Source organism: Mustela putorius, unplaced genomic scaffold, assembly GCF_011764305.1.
Source record: "Mustela putorius furo isolate JIRA1106 unplaced genomic scaffold, ASM1176430v1.1 tig00000198_pilon_pilon_pilon, whole genome shotgun sequence".
NCBI lineage: Eukaryota > Metazoa > Chordata > Mammalia > Carnivora > Mustelidae > Mustela > Mustela putorius.
In genome coordinates, this window is record NW_025421311.1 from 8901432 (window position 1) to 8923278 (window position 21847).

At 39.2% G+C, this 21847-nt stretch overlaps 1 protein-coding gene across 5 annotated transcripts in view; it reads left to right on the plus strand.

Moving 5' to 3' along the window:
* The window catches only part of BCO2 (beta-carotene oxygenase 2), a 109033-nt gene extending 88543 nt beyond the window's left edge, over positions 1-20490 (plus strand). For 3 of the 5 annotated variants that reach the window (XM_045077473.1, XM_045077471.1, XM_045077472.1), the window contains exons 5-14: positions 1279-1490; positions 1690-1805; positions 3068-3170; positions 8712-8840; positions 9856-10016; positions 11013-11180; positions 16423-16560; positions 18060-18242; positions 18924-19034; positions 20082-20365. In XM_045077473.1, coding sequence (XP_044933408.1) covers positions 1279-1490; positions 1690-1805; positions 3068-3170; positions 8712-8840; positions 9856-10016; positions 11013-11180; positions 16423-16560; positions 18060-18242; positions 18924-19034; positions 20082-20195 — 1435 coding nt within the window. In that variant the 3' untranslated portion in view covers positions 20196-20365. 5 annotated transcript variants of the gene reach the window in all.
* The last annotated feature ends 1357 nt before the right edge of the window (positions 20491-21847 follow it).

The window sequence follows — 21847 nt, forward strand, 5'->3', positions numbered from 1 at the left end:
CCCTCTGCTCCTCACACCACTCATGCTGTGCCCCCCCCATATATAAATAAAATCTTTTAAAAAAACCATATAACATCAAATTTTCCATCTTAGCCATTTTTAGGGGTAAAGATTAGTGTTAAGTTTATTCACATAGTGAAAAAGATCTTTAGAACTTTTTCTTCCTGCAAAACCAAAACTATACCTTTGTGTGTGTGTGTGTGTGTGTGTGTGTGTGTGAGAGAGAGAGAGACTGGATTATTTCATTTATAAAAATGTCCTCAAAATTCTTCTCTTGTAACATGTGACAGAATTTCCTTCCTTTTTTATGGACACTGGATTGCTTATTTTTTGGTTATTGTAAATAATGGTGCTATAAACACGGGTGTATATGAATATCTCTGATTCCTGGCTTTCAGGACCATTGCCTTAATGCAGTGTTGTTAGCCTTGCTTATCTGTGCTGAAGTCTGTCAGGCACATGAGTGAAAAGACTGTATGATGTGTAACCCTTTAAAAAGCAAAGTTGCCAACTTTTCCCTGTAGTTTTTTGATATTCTGGCATTTCAGTAGATCATTTCTACTGTAACCATATGTACGAAAATGATTATCCCATAAGGACAGTCATCTTGATTACTTTAGCATAATTCTGATAAATTGAAGAATTTTAAAGGGAAAATATAAGATATGAAGATAACTATTTCTAAAAGCTTAGGACCCATTTTGAGAAAATGTCAAATATTCCATATCCTTGCACATTATTCTCTTGGCTATAGGGTAAAAATCAGAATTATCTTAGATATCACCAATTTGGAGGTTTTTTTTTAACCTTCTAAGTGTGAATTTTTTTTTTTAAGATTTTATTTATTTATTTGACAGAGAGAGAGATCACAAGTAGGAAGAGAGGCAGGCAGAGAGAGAGGGAGGCAGGCTCCCCGCTGAGTAGAAAGCCCGATGTGGGACTCCATCCCAGGATCCTGAGATCATGACCTGGGCCGAGGGCAGAGACTTAACCCACTGAGCCACCCAGGCACTCCTCCCTGTGTTTTTCTTTTTCTTTTTTTAAAAGATTTTATTTATTTGACAGAGAGAGATCACAAGTAGGCAGAGAGGCAGGCAGAGAGAGAGGAGGAAGCAGGCTCCCTGCTGAGCAGAGAGCCCAGTGTGGGGCTCGATCCCAGGACCCTGGGATCTTGACCTGAGCCAAAGGCAGAGGCTTTAACCCACTGAGCCACCCAGGCACCCCTCCCTGTGTTTTTCTTACTGATATTTGTTTTTCTCCTTTTGCTCCTGTTTGAAGGTACAATCACTGGTTTGATGGAATGGCTTTGCTTCACCAGTTCAAGATGGAGAAGGGCATGGTGACCTACAGAAGCAAGTTCCTGCAGAGTGATACATATAAGACCAATAGTGTTCATGACCGAATTGTGATCTCAGAATTTGGCACGCTGGCTCTCCCTGATCCGTGCAAGAATGTTTTTGAACGTTTCATGTCAAAGTTTGAGCTGCCTGGTAAGCAGCCTTTACCATACCCAGAATTTGTGGGTGATAATGATGATTATTTAGTTATGATTTGATTCAATCTATATAAATACATACATTGAAATAGATATATATATATATATATTTGGTATGAGAGCATATTTAAACTGTGCTTTTGCTCTGTGTGCTACAGTGCCTTGTGGTGTTTAACTCTGGGGTTTGGTTTCAGCAATAACTGACAATACCAGTGTCAACTATGTGCGGTACAAGGGTGACTACTATGTTAGCACTGAGACCAACTTTATGAATAAAGTGGACATTGAAACTCTGGAAAAAACAGAAAAGGTAAAATAAAGGCTAAAAAATGAATAAAATAGACCCTAAAATGTCTTTTCTTCAGAATGCTTTTTAGAGTAGTATATATCTGAAGAAGAAATTGAAGGGGTGCCTGGGTGGCTCAGGCAGTTAAACAGCTGGCTCTTCCTGCCCCCTGTCTGTCTTCGTGCTCAGTAGGGAGTCTGCTTCAGGATTCTCTTTTTCTCTCTCTGCCTCCCCCTCAAAAATAAATAAACTCTTTAAAAAAGAGAGACAATTCTAGACTACTACTTCCTTAATCCTAATATCTGAAGACTATGGTAAAGGAGAGATAGAATAGTACATATTTACTCTGGCCATTTCATGTTCTTCCTAGCTATAGGTAGAGTTGGACTAGAGATTGTCTAGACCCATGCTGCATTCACTTAGCACTTTAATTAAAAGTAAATGAAATTTTGGGGACACCTGGGTGCCTCAGTTGATTAAGCCGTTGCTTTCGGCTCAGATCATGATCCCAGGGTCCTGGGATCAAGTCCCGAATCAAGTTCCTTGCTCAGTGGAAGCCTGCTTCTCTCTCTGCCTCTGCCTGCCACTCTGTCTGCTTGTGCTCTCTCTCTTGCTCTCTGACAAATAAATAAATAAAATCTTAAAAAAAAAAAGGTAAATAAAATTTGGACCAGAATTTTAATTTTAATTCTTTTTTTTTCCTGGTTTATAGAGATCTTCAATTTTTTTCATTTTATATATGTATTTTAGTTTTTTATAATCATATAATGTATTATTAGTCCCAGGGATACAGGTCTGTGTTAATTCTTATTTTTTAAAAAGATTTTATTTATTTATTTGACAGAGAAATCACAAGTAGGCAGAGAGGCAGACAAAGAAGGGGAGGCAGGCACCCTGCTGAGCAGAGAGCTCTATGCGGGGGTGGGGGGGCCCTCTATCCCAGGAGCCTGGGATCATGACCTGAGCCGAAAGCAGAGGCTTTAACCCACTGAACCACGCAGGCGCCCCTAATTCTTGTTTTTTGTACTTCCCTATGATCTTGATGAAAAAATTCATATTGGATAATCTTATTTGTCCATTTGTTGTTGTTGGTGGAGTTTTTTTGTTTATTACTTAGTTTCTTTAATAGGAAAAATAATTTTGATTTCTTAGAGGTGAGATATTAGGGATTAAATTAGTTTTCCTATTCCATTTTTTAAATATTTGGCACATTCTTATTGCCTATGGGTCTAAGTAGAGATCTGCTTATGTAACATTTAAAAGTCCTGATGGTCTTAAATTTGCAGGTAGACTGGAGCAAATTTATTGCTGTGAATGGAGCAACTGCACATCCTCATTATGACCCAGATGGAACAGCATACAACATGGGGAACTCATATGGGCTGCATGGTAAAGTTGGAACAGAGGCCTTTTTAAAAATAATTAGAAGTCAGCTATCTTCCCAGGGTTTCATTATGGTTAAATCTATGAGCCTATAGGAACTTAGTTTGAAAGGTTCAGAAAGAAATCTCCAAAATGGTATAACTGAGCTTAAAGTCTATGATTTACTGTGTTCTGTGGTCCTTGTGCACATAAGCTTAGCAACTGATTTGCTGTTTGACCTTTTCAGCACGACTTACATTTGTATGTTCTATTGTGCTTTTCATCTCACAGGCATTGTAGGGATTTCCAGTATGTATTTCTCAAACTTGAATTTCTTAAAAGAATGATATTGTAAGTACAAAAAAATACAGAATGCTGCAGCAAAGAGATATGGGGAAGGTACATTGTTTATTACATGGGAAGGAATTTATTTATTTATTTATTTTTTTTTTTTTTAAAGATTTTATTTATTTGTCAGAGAGAGAGGGAGAGAGAGCGAGCACAGGCAGACAGAATGGCAGGCAGAGGCAGAGGGAGAAGCAGGCTCCCTGCTGAGCAAGGAGCCCGATGCGGGACTCGATCCCAGGACGCTGGGATCATGACCTGAGCCGAAGGCAGCTGCTTAACCCACTGAGCCACCCAGGCGTCCCTAGGAATTTATTTTTATCATGAGAGTAACACACTATGGAGTAGGTTAAGGTTATAGTGTGGTTGCATTTCCAACTGTTTATATCACATCTCTTTACTCATCATCCACATATTTTCCAGTTGCCTACCAATCTGCCCCAGAAAGTTCTAATAGCTAATAACGATAGCTAACATTTATTGAGTGTGAATATCTAGTGTATGTTGGTGTTAAGCATTTTTCCATATATCTTTTTATTGCCCCCATTATATAGACAATGGCTGTAAACCATGAGAAGTTTTAGGATACTTGCTTAGGCAAGCTTCTAAGTGTGTAAGATGAGTCTTGAGCATGAATCGCACCCAAAGTCACTTTGATAGACCATATTAGGAATTATTCATTAATGAGTACGTTAGACTCTCAGAGCATGCAAATTCATGTTCCTGTAACCTGAGTACGTGTCTCTCTGTTTGAAAAGAAATGGGTCAGGTGCCTGGGTGCTCAGTTGGCTGAGCAACTGCCTTTGGCTCAGAGGTCATGATCCCAGAGTCTTAGGATCAAGTCCTGCATCAAGCTCCCTGCTCAGTGAGGAGTCTTCTTCTCCTCTGACCCTTTTCCCTCCCATGCTCTCTCTCTCTCTCAAATAAATAAATAAAATCTCGAAAAAACAGAAGAGAAATGGGTAGGTGTTAGATATTTTTGTCTATCTTAGCTGTCAATCTATCATCTATAACCTGTGAAACCTCTGTAGAGTTTAACTTTTGTGTAGGTTAATTTATAGTTTTGGTGAGTGAGTGTTGGCTTTCTGCAGGTTGTTGGTCTCTACCTCTCGTATTTACACATGTGATGAATGTTATAATGAATACTGCAGGTTTGTTTTTTACTGGCTCAAGGTACCCTGAAACTTCGTCACTCAGGTTTCTCTCTCATCTTTCTTACCTGATCTAGGATAGGGTTTTATCCTTTAAAGCTGTTATAGTACACAGCAAACACCCTTTTAGGTAAAATGTTTCAGCAAATGGGTAAACTGACTCAGCAGGTTTTTTTGGTCCATCCATCTATTTTGATCATTAAAAAAAGATTCCTATTTAAAATTGTGTCTGCTCTCTATACTTTTTTGGTCTGTTTTTTCTTCCCTTAGCAACGTATTAAGATACTATAGTTAATTATTTCTTGTGTCAAGAAACATTTTGCCGAACCGGCTGCATAGAATTCTCCTAAGTAGGTGTACCTATCTTTTTAAAAACTATTTACTTGTTAATATGGTTGACAAAAAATATATTTCATAATAAATTGACTCTATTAATCAAGTAGATAACTTTGTAACTAGTTCATAATATGATAAAAACTTACCATTCTGAATTACATATTCTAAAATAAGTAGTCATGAGACCAGTGGTTCTTAGCCTTTAGTGTGGCTAAGAATGTTCTGGAACACTTCTAGCAATATAGATTACTGGGCTTTATCTTCAGAGATTTTGGTTCAGTAGACCTGAACTGGGGCCAAGAATCTGCATTTTAACCACCCCCTTATGCCTAATCTTGGCGCCTGTGAGCAAGGTCTCAGGTGATTTTGGTGTAAGTGACTCCTGGATCTTTGAGAAAACTTGCCCCCAGTCATCAGAGGCTATCTTGTTACTTTGCCTCAATTTGCTATTATACAAAGTCCTGAAGAGTCTTCCAGAGTTAGATTCACGGTATTGGGGAGGTAATTTTTCTGGGCTTTCCTTTGCAGAGGAGGTTTCCTGGGTATCTGTCTGCCTTGCTTAGGGCTTCACAACTTGTGGTTAGAACAGTTCATTAACTAAGAGTGGTTAAATTTAGTGAATTGAGTCTTGTCACTTAATCCAGCTTCTGAGATGGGCAGCTCTTCTCTTTACCATCTCCTAACCTCAACTGAAACTGAATTTTCTTTCCTCTTCTCTCTCCTCCTCCTCCTTTTTACTTGATGATTTAGTCCATTGAGGAGTTTTTGAACTGGAACTCAAATGTACATGTACCTGCAGGGAACTTCAATACCTAAGTTGTATTTGGAGGAAATGTAGTTATTCTCATAGTAAAGTGCTTGCCAGTAATTTCTATGGTTAAGAAGTAAAAAGCTTTTAATTGTTTTAGCCTTTCCATATATTTTTAAAGGACTTTTAAAAATGAACAAGAATCCTTTAAACATTAATCAATCCAGCTAGTTTTTAGTACTAATTAAATATATGTAATCAGTTAGATGGTATTCTGATACTCTTGAACTGTAGAGCTTGTCTTTTATCCCTTTTTTTGTTTTTTAAAGATTTTTTTTATTTGACAGACAGAGATCACAAGGGAGCAGAGAGGCAGGCATGGACAGAGGGGGAAACAGGATCCCTGCTGAGCAGAGAGCCCAATGTGGGGCTCGATCCCAGGACCCTGGGATCATGACCTGAGCCGAAGGCAGAGGCTTAACCCACTGAGCCACCCAGGCGCCCCGGTATTCTGATACTCTTGAACTGTAGAGCTTGTCTTTTATCACTTTTATAGCTCATCACTGTTTATATATCATGAGTGCTCAGAACATACCTATATCCCCGACTCACACCTCTCCAGTATTTTATATCCAGTTGCTTACTTGGTGTTTTAAACAAGATGTCTAATAGGCATTACAAAATTAATTTATCTAAAAACCAAACTTCTGAACTTCTTCCCTAGATTTTTTTCTGCTTAAAGTATTCCCCATCTCAGTTGATTCTTCATCCTTCCAGTTGCTCAGGATAATTTTGGAATCACCCTTCCCACCTGTCTCTCTCACATCCATATCTAGTTGGTCAAAAAGCAATTGCAGCAGTGCCTTCAAAATAAATAAAAAATCCAGCCACTTCATATGACCTCTGCTGTTGGCACTCTGGTGTGAGCCCACCATCCTCTCTCATGTGAATTGTTGTAACAGCTTTGTTGGGTCCGTTATCAAAGGAACGAGACTGAGACAAAGTTACGCAAAGCCTTATTGTATGTCAAGCATTAGAAGTTAGACTTCTAGGCAGCCAGGGCCACCTCCGAAGAGAGCGACGCCCCTTGGTGTTATAGGCTAGTTTTTATAGAGCACAATTGCAGACCTCTACGTATGTGGGTTTGGCTGATTGGATGTCTCCTACCTGTGTGTTTTAGTAACGGTTATCTGGAACTGACACTAGTAACTGTTGAGGCGTTTATTAAACAACAAAATGGCCTTGTTTTAGGTATGTGTTTTAGTAATAATTACCTGGAACCGATATAAACAAAATGGTTTTGTCTTAGGTGTGTGTTTTAGTAACAGTTACCTGGAACTAATATCAATAACTGTTGAGGCATTTATTAAACAACAAAATGTCTACCGACGTAAAATGGAGTTACTAGGGCTAAGTAGGCCCAGGCAGGCCCCAAGGGGTTAACATGTTTTAATGTGGAATCGACCCCAACAGTTTCTTAACTGGTCTCCGTGCTTCTGTCCTGCGTCAGCTCACGCTCAGCATATCAGCTAGTTATCCTTTTAACCCATCCACCTTGTCTCCTTAGATTCTTCTCCTTGTTTACTATAACAGGGCCACACTGGCCTCCCTACTGTTATTTGAACACTCCAGCCTTACTCTTGGCTGAGAATCTTTGCATTTACTCTTCTTTCTGCCTGGAATGTGATTCTCTAGGTGTCCTCAAGGCTCTCTTTCTCACCTCCTCCTGGTCTTCCTCAAATGCCACCTTCTTGGTGAAGCCTTCTCAGATCACCATATCGAAAATTGCAAAGAGTGGCCTCCATCTTACTCCTGATCCCAGTTCCTTGTTTTATTTTTCTTTGTAGTTCTTATCATCATCTCATACTTTATATTTTTACTTATGAATGCTTTATTTGGGCTTCATCAGAGAAGAGCCTTTTGTATATTTGCACACTGCTGTATAGAACTGTCTGGAAGATAAACTTAGGACACTCATAAGAGTGCCTGGAATGTAGCTGGCACTCAGGTTGTTGCTGAACAAATGAGTAGAGAACTGTATTGTTATTTTGTTTCAAAAGAAGCTCAGCGATTGCAAAATTCTGTAGGCTATCGATCCAGTTTTTCAGGACCAGCACTGGCAATTTTAATACCAGAAATATAATTTGAGGTGATCTCAGTATTTGTTTATTCATTGACTTTACTTTAAAAAATGTTGTTAATTAACCTGTCAATAGCTATTTGTACTGTGCCTATTGAATGCTAAGTCCTTGCTTAGTACTGAGGTTGCAAAGAGGAATCCATTTCTGCCCTTGAAGAACCAGTGTACTAGAAAGGAGATAAACAAGCACAAAACTATAGTTCAGTAAGATAAGTACTGTAACTGTATAGGATATAATCAGGGCATAGAGGAGGGGCACCAAATACCTTTGGGGTGGGGAAGACTTGGAGTGCTGCTTGAGGAGTGGTTGCCTGAGCTGATGAAGCAGTAAGATGAACGATTGCATGAATGCATTGATGAGAAAGCACGAGACAGGACTTGGAGAGACCCCAGGGATCCAGAGGACTGGAGAGAAGAAGGGGGTGTAAGGGCACATGGAGACTGTGATTGTAGCGATGGGGGAGTGGGGAGGGGACAGTAAAATTTGAGGATTCCTGGCTGGTACCTAATCTTTTGCTGTAGAGAATGAGTTCATCTTCAGGGAGTGAGAGGGTAACCTTTTGAGAGCATTAAAATGCAATAAACATAGCTACTAATCATGAAAAAAAATGCAATAAACTGTTGGTTGATTACTTTGTGTGTATTGCTTTAAAACATTCCCTGATGTGACTTTCATAAAATTAGTATTTTTTTTAATCCAAGACTTTGTTTGAAATAACCTTTTATGAAGTATGGATATCAGGCATATGTTGTATAAATCTCTTAACTGCTTTTGTGTAGTCCATGAGCTCGAGGGTTGTCTTTTATTCTAGAATGTGTATAAAACAAGACAGGACTCTGTTTTCCAGGTTCTTGCTATAATGTTATTCGGGTTCCTCCAGAGAAGGTGGATCTTGGGGAGACACTCCACGGAGCCCAGGTGATATGCTCTATTGCCTCCACAGAGAGGATGAAACCTTCTTACTACCATAGCTTTGGTAAGGCCAGAGATAAGGTAAATTACAGTGGCATCTGCCTTAATGTTGGTGTAGCAGAAGAACTGTTTTGGGCAAATACTATGTCTATACGGCTTCTCAAAGTATGATGATAATGAGACCAAGGCTGCATTTTAATGCCAGTGAAGTTTATTCTGTTTAGTCGCATACTTCTTATCTTGGGCAAATGACTGCTTAAAAAGACATATTTATTTTAATACAGCAATTATTTAAAAATTGACAACGTCAAGAGTGAACCATAATGTAAACTATGGACTTTGAGTGTTTCTGATGTGTCCTTATGGGTTCATCAGGTGTAACAAATGTACCAACCATTCTGTTGGGGGTGTCGATAATAGGGAGGCTCTGCATGTCTGGGGACAGAGGGTATATGACAAGCCTCTGTACCTTCCCTTTAATTTTGTTACAAAACTAAAACTACTCTAAAAAAGGTAAAGTCTTAATTTTAAAAAAATCATTTGACCATAAAAAATTGACAGAATTCAAAATTTAGGTAACTTTAAGCCACAGGTAATAATCATCCATGAAAAAGTCTTGATTATATTTCTTGGGAGAAATTTTTATTCTGTTCCACTGCTTTAGCTCTTTCTTGGAATATTTATTTTCTACATTCTAAACTTTTCTAGCCAGTCTCCTCCTGAATCCTTACCTTCAGTATAAATAGCAAATGGAATACAGAATAAACACTTCGATCGCAAATGACGCTTTAATATTATGCTTCTTTACTTTATTCCAAAATAATTTGAAAAGAAAAACAGGAAAGATAAAAAGCAAGCTGAGGGCATTCACCCCAAGCTGTTCTAAATAGTTCCCCTTTTTATGTAGGAACAGGAAATATGTAAAGCAAAGCTGGGAAATAGTGAAGGATTATTTCTGGCTGGCTTTTGTTTAGATCAGCAGTACTATGTCCAGACATCAGATAAGTCCCCGTAACTGTCACATTTCAGAGAACTCTTAATTGCCAGATAACATTTTATTATTTGCTGGAACCTTTTAGGAATGACAAGGAACTATATAATCTTCATTGAACAGCCTCTAAAGATGAATCTGTGGAAAATGATCACTTCTAGAATTCGGGGAATGGCCTTTTCAGATGGAATAAGCTGGGAACCCCAGTATAATACACGGTTTCATGTGGTGGATAAGAACACTGGACAGGTGGAGTATTTTGAGTATATTCATCATGAAAATGATTGGACATAAAGACACATTTTCCTGTGGTTGATTTTTACCTTCCCTGGACATTGCTTGTGCAAGACTCTCTTAATCAAGGATATTACCTTCTTCCGTAGAGTAGGTATGGCTAGCTCACTTATTAGTTAATACAGTGAGTTCTGCATATTAGCAAGTTGTAAGAAATGGTTTTACACTTTTAATTCTCTGCCTTAACTAAAGTGGCATGTAGGAAACCTTTGCATTTTAGCATGGATTTTTCCATATCGTAGTATTTGCTAAGAAGAATGTTGTTCATGCAGAGGTCCTGTAACTTTTGCACTGTTACTTTAATTGCTTACTTCTGTGGCTTCTTGATATGTAAATGTGATAATCCTACCAAAGTCCAAGACGTGTTGGTTAAATGCCTTTCTATACTTCTGGTTAGTAGTTCTATTATATTTGTCTTCTTTTAGTCTTTTTAAAGAGATAATATCCTAAATTTATTGTACCCTAATTTCATTACAACAGTCCTATTTTTGGTAATGAGTGCATTTTTTCAAAGCGTTCATCATAAGCTAATTAGTAGCAGTATTTTCTATTTAATCATACAAGATAGGCTCTAGGATTTATTTATCCCTCAAAACATTGGGCCATACTTCATCAGGACTTTTAAGTTTGTTGTAACCGTTGATTGGTTTGTATCAGATAGCCCAGTTCATTGTTTAATATGCGACGTGACAGCTAAACAAGGATGCTTAAATCAAAATGTCTTTCTACATTCCAAATTCTACTTTTTACACTTACTAGGCCTGTCATTTAAAGGGGAAGGAATCTTTTTAATTTAAACTTTGTGGATCTGTCCCCTAAAATCAATCTATCTATCTATCTATCTATCTATCTAGATATCTATGGATCTATCTATCTATCTATAGATCGATCTATCTATCTATCTATCTATCTATCTATATATCTTTTTCACTGTTTGTATTTTCCCTGCAGCTGCTTCCAGGAATGTACTACAGTAAACCTTTTGTTACTTTTCATCAAATCAATGCCTTTGAGGACCAGGGCTGTGTTGTACTTGATTTGTGCTGTCAAGATGATGGAAGAAGTCTGGAAGCTTACCGACTACAGAATCTTAGGAAAGCTGGGGCAGGGCTTGATCAGGTAAACATCTCTGATTTGTCAGGTTCTGGTTGGCTTTGGAATTAGCTGTTTCTCTTGCTTCTTTGGCAGATAAGGAGAATGGTTTTTGAAGCATTGAAGACACAGCTTTATCGTTTACTTATTTAATACTTAAAAATAATTTGAAGTACTTACTTAATACCTAATAAATAAAAAGTATAGTAAAGAAAACCAAGAAATGGATTGCAGACAATCCAAGAACTCTGGACCCTGTACCTCAGCCATATTCCCAATTTATACACTACTGTTGTTGTATATTTTATTTTTCTCTCTATTAAACCCTGCAAGGCAGTATTGCTTTATGTGATCATGGTTCCCCATACTACCCATTTACCCACTTCTGTACCTTTCAATTGCTCTTAATTCTTCCCTGTCTTGTGAGCTTCCATGTGGAAGCATTTTCCTGACAGAAGAATATTTTTTTAGTATTTCCTTTAGTTCAGATACGCTGCTGATGAAATCTATATTTTTACCCGCAAAAAAAAGTCTTTATTTTACCTTCTTTCTTGAAGGATGTTTTCATTGGATAAAGAATTTTAAGTTGTTAGTTCTTTTCTTTTTTTTTTTTTTTTTTTTTTTTAAGATTTTATTTATTTATCAGAGAGAGAGAGGGGGGGAGAGAGCGAGCACAGGCAGACAGAGTGGCAGGCAGAGGCAGAGGGAGAAGCAGGCTCCCTGCTGAGCAAGGAGCCCGATGCGGGACTCGATCCCAGGACGCTGGGATCATGACCTGAGCCGAAGGCAGCTGCTTAACCAACTGAGCCACCCAGGCATCCCGTTAGTTATTTTCTTTTGACACTTAAAGATATTTGATTGTATTCTGATTTCTATTGAGAAATTAGTAGTCAGTCTAAGCCTTGCTCCTTTGAAGTTGATCATTTTTCCTCCTCTGATTTTAAAATCTTCTCTTTGATTTTCTGTAGTTAGTCCTATGGTATCTCTTAATATGGCTTTCTTTTTGTTTATTTTATGTGGGTGTTTTTAGGAATACTTGAATCTATGGTTTGATGTCTTTCATTCGTTTTTAAAAATGTCACCTATTATTTCTTCAAATATTACATTTGGGAAATCCTTTCTCTTCTGCCTGGGACTGCAGTATACATATGTCACTCCTTTTCACTCTGTCCATCTGTTGCTTATGTTCTGTTTAGTATTTACCATCCTTGTGTCTCTCTAGGCATCTCGTTTTGGATATTTTCTTATCTATCTTACAGTTCATTCTTTCTTCAGCTTTGTCTTTTCTGCTATTAAACCCTGCTATTAAGTTCTTAAACACTTTGCATTTTTCAGTTTTAGAATTTTAATTTAGTTCTCTGTTATAATTTCTAGTTCTCTGCTACATGCTCAGTTTAAGAGGATTTCCTCCAACATATTCAGAATACTTAAAGTCTGATAGCTTCTATTATCTGGATCCCTGTGGCTTTGTTTCTGTTGTTTGTTATCTTGTTTTGTTTTGTTTTTTTATCATGCTCTCTCATCTTTTCATGTGCTCGCTTATTTTTATTGCATACAGAATATTGTGTTTGAAAAATTGTAGAGCTATTTTGAGATCCAGGATGGTATTATGTTCTTCCAGAGAAAATTTTACTTGCTTCTGGCAGATTGCTAGAGTTCATGATCAGTTCCAGATAGCCTTCAGTGTAGTTACAGGGATTGAAATATAGTCCCTGAAAGAGATGAACTATTCCTTGTTTATTCTTACTCTTAGGTGCTGACTTAAGGGGTCCTGACCCAAAGAACTAGGGGTTTATCAGGACTTCTCCTTTTTGGCAGTCATTGAACTCCTCCTTTTGTCCCTCTAGTTCGCCAAAAGTGTCAAAATCTCTACCCACTGGGGTCAAGTGGTGGGGGAGTTATCTTTAAAAATTATCTTTAAAAATAGGTAGCATGAAGGATCTTGGTGGTGATTTTGTATCTTGAGTATGGTGGCGATCACGTGCATTTACATGATAAAATTGCATGGAACTAAATACACACACACACACACACACGTGTGTGTTGAACTGGTGAAATCTGAATAAAATTGGTGGATTATATCAATGTAATTTTTCCAGTTGTGATATTGTACTGTAGTTATGCAAGATATTGTCATTGGTGAATCTGGATGAAGGATACATGTGATCCGTCTGCATTATTTCTTCTTCTCCTTTTTTCTTTTTTAAGATTTTATTTATTTATTTATTTGACAGACAGAGATCACAAGTAGTCAGAGAGGCAGGCAGAGAGGGGGAAGCAGGCTCCCTGCTGAGCAGAGAGCCTGATGCGGGGCTTGATCCCAGGACCCTGAGATCATGACCTGAGCCGAAGGCAGAGGCTTTAACCCACTGAGCCACCTAGGCTCCTCATTATTTCTTTTTTATGTGACAAAATATACATAATATAAAAATTACCATTTCAACCATTTTTAGGTGTTCAGTGGCATTTGTACATGAACAGTATTGTGCAGCCGTAGCCACTGTCTATTTCCAGACTTTTTCATAATCCCTAACAGAAACTCTATCCATTAAATAACAAGTCCCTATTCCCTCCTCTCTCCAGACTTTTGGGAACCTCTATTCTACTTTCTGTTTCTATGCATTTGCCTACTCTGGGTACCTAATATGAATGGAATCAGACAAGATTTATTTTTTGTGTGTTGGCTTATTTTATTTAGTGTAATCCTTTCGAGGGTCATCCATGTTGTAATATGTATCAGAATCTCATTCCTGTTAAAAGTTAAGTATTTCCTTGTATATCTGTATTACATTTTCTTTATCAATTCATCTGTTAGTCGATATTTGGGTTGTTTTTCACCTTTTGACTATTGTGAATAGTGTTGTTGTGAACGTTGGCATACAAATATCTATTCAATTCGAATTCTTTTTGTATACCTGAAGTGGAGTTGCTGGATCCTATGATAATTCTATATCTAACTGTTTTGAGGAACTACAGACTATTGTCCACAGCAGCTACGCCTTGCACAGGGGTCCAGTTTCTTCACAGTTTTACCAGCACTTGTCATTTTTGTTTCTGTTTTTGTTTTGTTTTGTTTTTGACAATAGCCGCCATAGTGAGTGTGAAGTAGTATCTCATTGTTATCTATTTATTTAAGATTATTTATTTATTTATTTGAGAGAGAAAGAGAGCATGAGTGGAGAAAGGTCAGTGCGAGAAGCAGACTCCCTGCCGAGCAGGGAGCCTGATGCGGGACTCCATCCCAGGCCTCCAGGATCATGACCTGAGCCGAAGGCAGTTGCTTAACCAACTGAGCCACCCAGGTGCCCTCGTTGTAGTTTTGATTTGTATTTCTCTAAGGACTAATGATGTTTAGCATCTTTTCATGTACCTACTGGCCATTTGTATATTTTTGGCGAAATGTTTCTTCTAGTTTCTTGCCCATTTTTTTTTCTTGCCCATTTTTTAATCAGTTGTTTATTTTTCTGTATTATTTCATGCCAATCTGCAGTGATCTGAAGATTAAAAAGTTTAATTAAAAAAAATTCTTTCATTTTCTCAACCTTTCAGCTGCCTTTTTCCTGGAAGCAGCTGATATCCTGAGGGAACAAATTTCCCCCATATCTTGGTTACCTGTGGGTTTCCTTCTCCCTCCAAATCTCTGCCCTACTGATGATCTTCACTGGCTTTTTAGCTCACCAGTGCCTTTGCACAGCTGTTCTAAACATTTGTTCAGCTTCTTTAGCTATTCTCAGTGGGATAGTTGATCCACATTACCTAATTCACCATTACTGGCAGTCTCTTATTGTTCAGCTGTGGTTTTACAAAAGGGAAAAAAAATTTTTTTTGAAGATTTTATTTATTTATTTTCCAGAGAGGGAGGGAGAGAGAGAGAGAGAGAGAGTGAGCGAGCACAGGCAGGCCGAGTGGCAGCAGAGACAGAGGGAGAAGAAGGCTCCCCGCCGAGCAAGGAGCCAGATGTGGGACTCGATCCCAGGATGCTGGGATCATGACCTGAGCCGAAGGCAGCTGATTAACCAACTGAGCCACCCAGGCATCCCGACAAAAGGAAAAAATGTTTAAATAAATTTAAAATTAATTTTAAAAACTCTAACTCTTTGTGAAGCTTAAAAATAGCACTAAATCTTTACTCCGTAGAAATACTCTTGTGTGAGATGGAGATGATATGGACCAGGTGTGTGAGGGGAAATGGCACCGTTTGCCCTCATCTTACAGTATTTCAAGAGAAGAAAACATGTGTAAAGCATTCTCATTGTCAGGAAAAAAACAAAAACAAAAACAAAACCACCTATTTTGTTAGAGTCTCCAGCTTAAACATGACCTCTGCAGGGAGGTTGTGTTGGGGGTCCTCAGAGCCACCTTTGGTTTGATGATTCACTAGGATGGTTCACAGGCTTAGAAAAATCAGCAAATGAAAAGGTGCATGGGATGAAGTCTAGAGAAAACCGCCCAGTACGCCCTTCCAAGTCCTTTCCAGTGGAGTCACACAGGACACACCCGATTTCTCTACTACTTGTGATAACCTGTGTGAAATGTTGCGTGCCAGGGAAGCTGATTGTCCAGGGTTTTGCTGAGGATCAGCATATGGGCACAAAGCCCCTACACACCCTCAGTTAGCAAAGCTCCATACGCCCACAGGCCAGCAGTGTTCCTTATAAATCACACTATTATTATAAACTGTCTGCACAAACTAGTGCAGTGTGACTCAAGACCTCAGGCATGCAGAACCACTCTTGGGAGACAGAACATTCCAAGGGCTCAGTTCTCAGGTGTCAGCCAAGGACCAATCGTGAAAACAGACCTTGAGAATGTGCCACATTTTAGCAACTCAGTCCTACTAAGTTGATGCTTTTCCATGCAGAGATATATTATGACTAAACGTGAAGAGGGAAGCACTCTGTCACCCTGCAGTATGTTTCTTACCGGTACTTATTACTACCAGACCTTGGGCTATGTAATCATTTGTTTATTTGACACTAATTCAATAATATGTATTTTAATTTTTATTTATTATCATCCATTCTCCACTAGAATGTGAGTTCCATGAAGCCAAAGACTTTGTTCACTGTTGCATTCCCAGAGTCTAAAATGGTGCTTTGCCTATCGTAGGTACTCAACAGATATTTGTGGAAAAATGAATAAATGAAAGTTTATCACTTATGCAATTACTTAGGAATGCCAATAAAGTTGACTGGGTATAAATTATTGGGACGTGCTGTTATCCCATGAATGACATTTTCTCATCTATTTCTTTGTCTCTCCTAAACAGGTCTATAATTCAGTAGGCAGATCTTTCCCTCGGCGGTTTGTTTTGCCCTTACATGTCAGTTTGAATGACCCTGAAGGAGAGAACCTCAGCCCATTGTCCTATTCTTCAGCTAGTGCTGTGAAACAAGCTAATGGAAAGGTATACCTTGAAAGACATTAGATGGACTTTGAATTGTTACTTTATTCCTTGGCTGTTCTCCACAATGTTTGGTGCCCAGTAAATCTGAAACAATTCAGCTGAGCAGGGTAAGGTCACAAGAACTGCAGGGTAAGAACGGGGTAAGGTCACAGTGGGAGGGAGCACTGTGTTTACCTTTCCTTTTATCTTTTCAAACAGATAGGTGCAGTTTTCTAATGTTGTGGCATGTCTAAGTATTTGAGATTGGTATTGATTATCTTCACCTTTTAGGTAATTTGCACTTACCCTACACATGTTACTGTGTAGCCCTCAGTGTTTCAGCTTTAGTAGAATAAAAAGTCCACTTCCCCCTTGTATGCCATCTGACAGCCTAGTCACAAAACCTGATGATCTTTTTTTTTTTTTTTTTTTGAGAAAGAGAGTGCATGTGGGCAAACGGGGGGTGCAGAGGGATAGAAATCTTTCTTTCTTTCTTTCTTTTTTTTAAGTTAACATATATTAGTTTCAGAGATAAGGGATTTATCAATTGCATATAACACCCAGTGCTCATTATATCATGTGCCCCCCTTCATGTCCATCACCCAGTTACTCCATCCCCCCAACTCACCTCCCCACCAGCAACCTTCAGTTTGTTCCCTATAATTAAGAGACTCATATGGCTGCTCTACCTCTCTGATTTCATCTTATTTTATTTTTCCTTCCCTTCCCCTATGACTCTCTGTTTTGTTTCTTAAATTCCACGTATGAGTGAAATCATATAGTATTTGTCTTTCCCTGACTGACTTATTTCATTTAGCCTAATACCCTCTAGTTTCATCCGCATCATTGTAATGGCAGGATTTCATTCTTTTGATGGCTAAGTAATATTCCATTGTATACACACACACACACACACACACATACACACATTTGCCACATTCTTCTTCATCCATTCACCTGTTGATGGACATCTTGGCTCTTTCCATAGTTTGGCTGTTGTGGATATTGTTGCTATAAACATTGCAGTGCATGTACCCCTTTGAAGGGGTACATACTATGTTTGTATCCTTGGGATAAATACCTAATAGTACAGTTGCTGGGTTATAGTGTAAGCTCTATTTTTAACTTTTTGAGGAACCGCCATACTGTTTCTTAGAGTGGTTGCACCAATTTGCATTCCACCAACAGTGTAAGAGGTTCCCCTTGGGGAGAATCTTAAGCAGGCTCCACACTCATTGCAGCGCCTGACGTAGTGCTCAATCTCACAACCCTGAGATCATGACCTGAGACAAAATCAAGAGTCAGATGCTTAACTGACTGAGCCACCCAGGTGCCCCAAAACCTGATAATCTTTCATGCATTCATACATATGACGGAAAAAGGAACAGTGGGAAAAAAATGACTTAGAGTCTGAGTTCCCAAGCCCTGTCACAAACTCTCAGCACCTTCACTGACCTACCTTGCATAAAATAAGTGAGAAAGTAAGCAATTACTTCAAATCTTTTTGGGACCCCTTTTAGATTTGGTGCTCTTATGAAAATCTACATCCTGAGGATCTGGAGGAGGAAGGAGGTGTTGAATTTCCCCAGATCAACTATGGCCAATTCAGTGGCAAAAAGTATCGTTTCTTCTATGGCTGCGGCTTTCGGCATTTAGTGGGGGATTCTCTGATTAAGCTTGATGTGGTGAATAAGACACTGATGGTAATGAAAATCTTTTTCCCTTTCTGAACTCTTTTAAAAAAAAAAATTTATTTGAGAGAGACTGAGAGAGCCTGAGTGGGCTGGGGAGGGGGAGAGGGAGAGGGAGAAGCAGATTCTTGCTGAGCAGAGAGCCCTACCCAGGACCCCGAGATCATTACCTGAGCTAAAGGTAGATGCTTAACCGACTGAGACCCACAGGTGCCCCTTCCTCTCTGAATTTTTAAAAGACCTGTTCTGCACTTTGAATTAGTTTCTGTTTTGTTAAAGTAGCTCTTGGGATTCTTTAATATTTAGGCAGCTCAGCCATTTACTTTTATTAAGTTTGAGAACCATGGAATCACCTAGGCAAGGGGTATATGCGGTCTTGGGAATCTTAAATGAATCACAAGCCCAGAAAAACAAGTCTCTGCTTGGTGTTATTTTTAGAGAAATCATGGGGTTCAGGTTATTGGGACACTTATATTTCAGGCCTATGGGAAATTGTAATCGCACAAATTGTGTTTGGTGGTGATAGAGTCTGCAGCTGCAAAAACACCCCTCACCCCCCAGTTCAGTGAGCCTGATTCTCTAACTGTTAGAATGCTGTACTGACCCATATTCATGCTAGAAGTGACAAACGCCAAGGAACCTTCTTGCTCATAATTAACTTTCTATCAAATACTTTTTTGGGGGGACTTCTAGATTTGGAGAGAAGATGGCTTTTACCCGTCGGAACCTGTGTTTGTTCCCGCACCAGGAGCCAGTGAAGAAGATGGTGGGGTTATTCTCTCTGTGGTGATCACCCCTGACCAGGTAGGTGTGTTTCCGCATCACTAGTCAAAGAGGTAGCAAGGAGACTTCTGAGGATTTTATTCAGTGATGCTGTCATTTTTTATTCCAATGCAGCACGTTTTCCCTTTTCTTCCTCTCCTCATATGTACATACTCTTTTATTATAATCTGTGCCGTATTATTTAAGGTTCTATTTATAGAATCATCCTCATACTATACATTTGCACAGAAATTCATTTACAGACGACTTTCACACATGTCACCTTATTTACTCATCAGAACAGCTTTGTTAGATACCATTTTATGGATGTGGAATTTGTAACTTAGAGAAGTTGGGAGAGCTGGTGTCAGATCTCATAATGGTAAAGCCTGTGTTTAAATCTCAGTCTTCTGATGTCTAGTCTGATGTTCATGCCACCGTCTGTGCTGCCAGTTTCATCTGAGTGCCCCAAAAGTCTTATGTGGTGAGCCCTGGTGTCTCAGCCCATGATGTCTTAACTTCTTGTCGAAGGCAGTCTTGTGGCAAATAGGTTGAGTACCAGCTTTGTGGCTGGTTGAGTACCAGTTATTAGCAGCTGCCTGGGGTGTAGGATTCTGAGGCTTTTTAAGGGTTTGATGAGAAAAGTGCCACGATCGATTACTAATATCTCTCATGGGCTTAGGAGGACTTTGTCCCCATACCATGTACTTGCCACTCCTGTAATTACACCAGGGCATATATCGGTCTGCCTTGTAATGCTGCCCTTTGTACAGCTCCAAAGTAACACAAAATGGAAGCATTTCTAATTTGGAAGAAAAAATTTCTGTGTCTCTTAGGAGATTGAAAAGGGGCAGAAAGGATCCTTAAACTCCAAGAGATTCTAGGAAGGTAACTAATATAAACAACTTAATTTCTTCACTCTAAGTATGAACTTCTTCGCCATAGTGTCCTTCTGAGGCTTGTCTGGCAGTTCAGCAAACATTTAGTGAATGAATGGATAGTCAAGTCACAGTGTTAGGTGCTGAGGATACAGAGGAAGAGGCATAAGACACGATCAAAAGAATTTTCAGTATTGTCTTTCTATTCTAGAATGAAAACAATTTTCTCCTAGTCTTGGATGCCAAGAACTTTGAAGAACTGGGCCGAGCAGAAGTGCCTGTGCGAATGCCTTACGGGTTCCACGGTACCTTTGTAACAGTCTGATGGAACAACTCGGAACACTGGAAACTAGCTTTAAACGGCACCTTCCCTTCCAAACCATAGACACCGGTTTTAAAATTTCTATTAAAAACAGAATTCTTGTGGGACGCCTGGGTGGCTCAGTGGGTTAAGTCTCTGCCTTTGGCTCGGGTCATGATCTCAGGGTCCTGGGATTGAGCCCCGCATCAAGCTCTCTGCTCAGCCTGGAGCCTGCTCCCTCTCTCCCTCTGCCTGCTTCTCTGCCTACTTGTGATCTCTCTCTCTATGTCAAATAAATAAAAATCTTTAAAAGACAAAACAAAAACAAAAACAGAATTCTTGAGATAATAATGGTTTTATAGTTTCTTAGAGCTCTTTCTTAAAAACATTAAGCAAGTATTGATACAACCGTTTGAAGAGAGTTTTAAATTTATATTTACTAGATAGATCTTCCACTAGATAATAAGAATACATGAAAGGAAACGTAGAGCTTTGTCATTACTACCACCAGATAGCGTGGGTGACAGAGGTCCTCACACTTGAGAGGAAAAAATACACATAATCGTAGATAGTAAAATATGAGCTCTAAAAAGCACCTTGTTTTTTCTGTCACAGCCTGCCTATTAGCACAGGTTCTAGGGCTCACAGAGGAGGGGAAGCCAGCTGTGTCAGGCTTAGAGGCTTTCTTCCAAACTGGTTTTCCGCTGTCCACAGACACCACAGCAGTTCAACCACCAACTGCCACCTTTTGTCCTGCCCCTAGCTAAGCCTTAGGAAGGTGTTTTGTTGAATGTTACTAAAATCAGGCATTTCTTCTAATCTCCGTGTGTATAGTTCTCCAGAAACTGGTAAGTTCTTCATTCAGTTGGGCAACAGGTGGCACTAGAGGCCATATAATCTCCCCATTTCTAACCACCCCACGCCCAGTTTTACCAGCCGCCCAAATCCCCCTACTTCTGTCCCTTAAACCACACTCTTGCCAACAACTTCAAGATCTCATGTTCCCTTTTCCTTCAGGTATACTTCCTCCCTCTGCTTAACTCCAGCCTCGGGCCAGTTAAGCCTCCTAGATGCCTAGTTTGGGGCATCTGTGAACTCAGGGTTAGGCTCATGCACAGCCCCAGACCAGCATAGCCAGTTTCTTCCCAGTATCTTCAGGAGTTATTACAGACATCATAAACCCTGTCCTTTTCAGTGAAGTGTTCCCGCAGGTACAAAAATGCCACAGGTAATGGCTTATATTGTGGCAATAAAGTGAAAGTTCTAAGTTTTGTGTCTGGCTTGATGAAACAGAGAACAAAAGCAGCAGGTACCAGAATGACGGGAAGATGCCTAAATACAGCTAATACACCAGATGTGGGAGCTTTGAGGCTGAAGTCATTGTAAGAGAATGTAAATATATCTCACAGAAATCCTAAAAAAGGCATTGTACTCCCCCAGACCAGACATGGAAGATTGATTTAGATCTTATCTGGATCTAAAGGGTGGAGGAGATTCTAGCTGACTTCTGTGAAGTATGTAGAGCTGATAATGTCTTTCCTCTATAAATTCCATCCTAATCACGGGGAGTGAAGTTCAAACATATAAAGGTAAGCGGTATAATTAAAAGATTTTGGCCCATGGATGACCAGATTCTGCTGAGGTTCTTGAAGGAGAAGACAAAAAAGAATCAATGG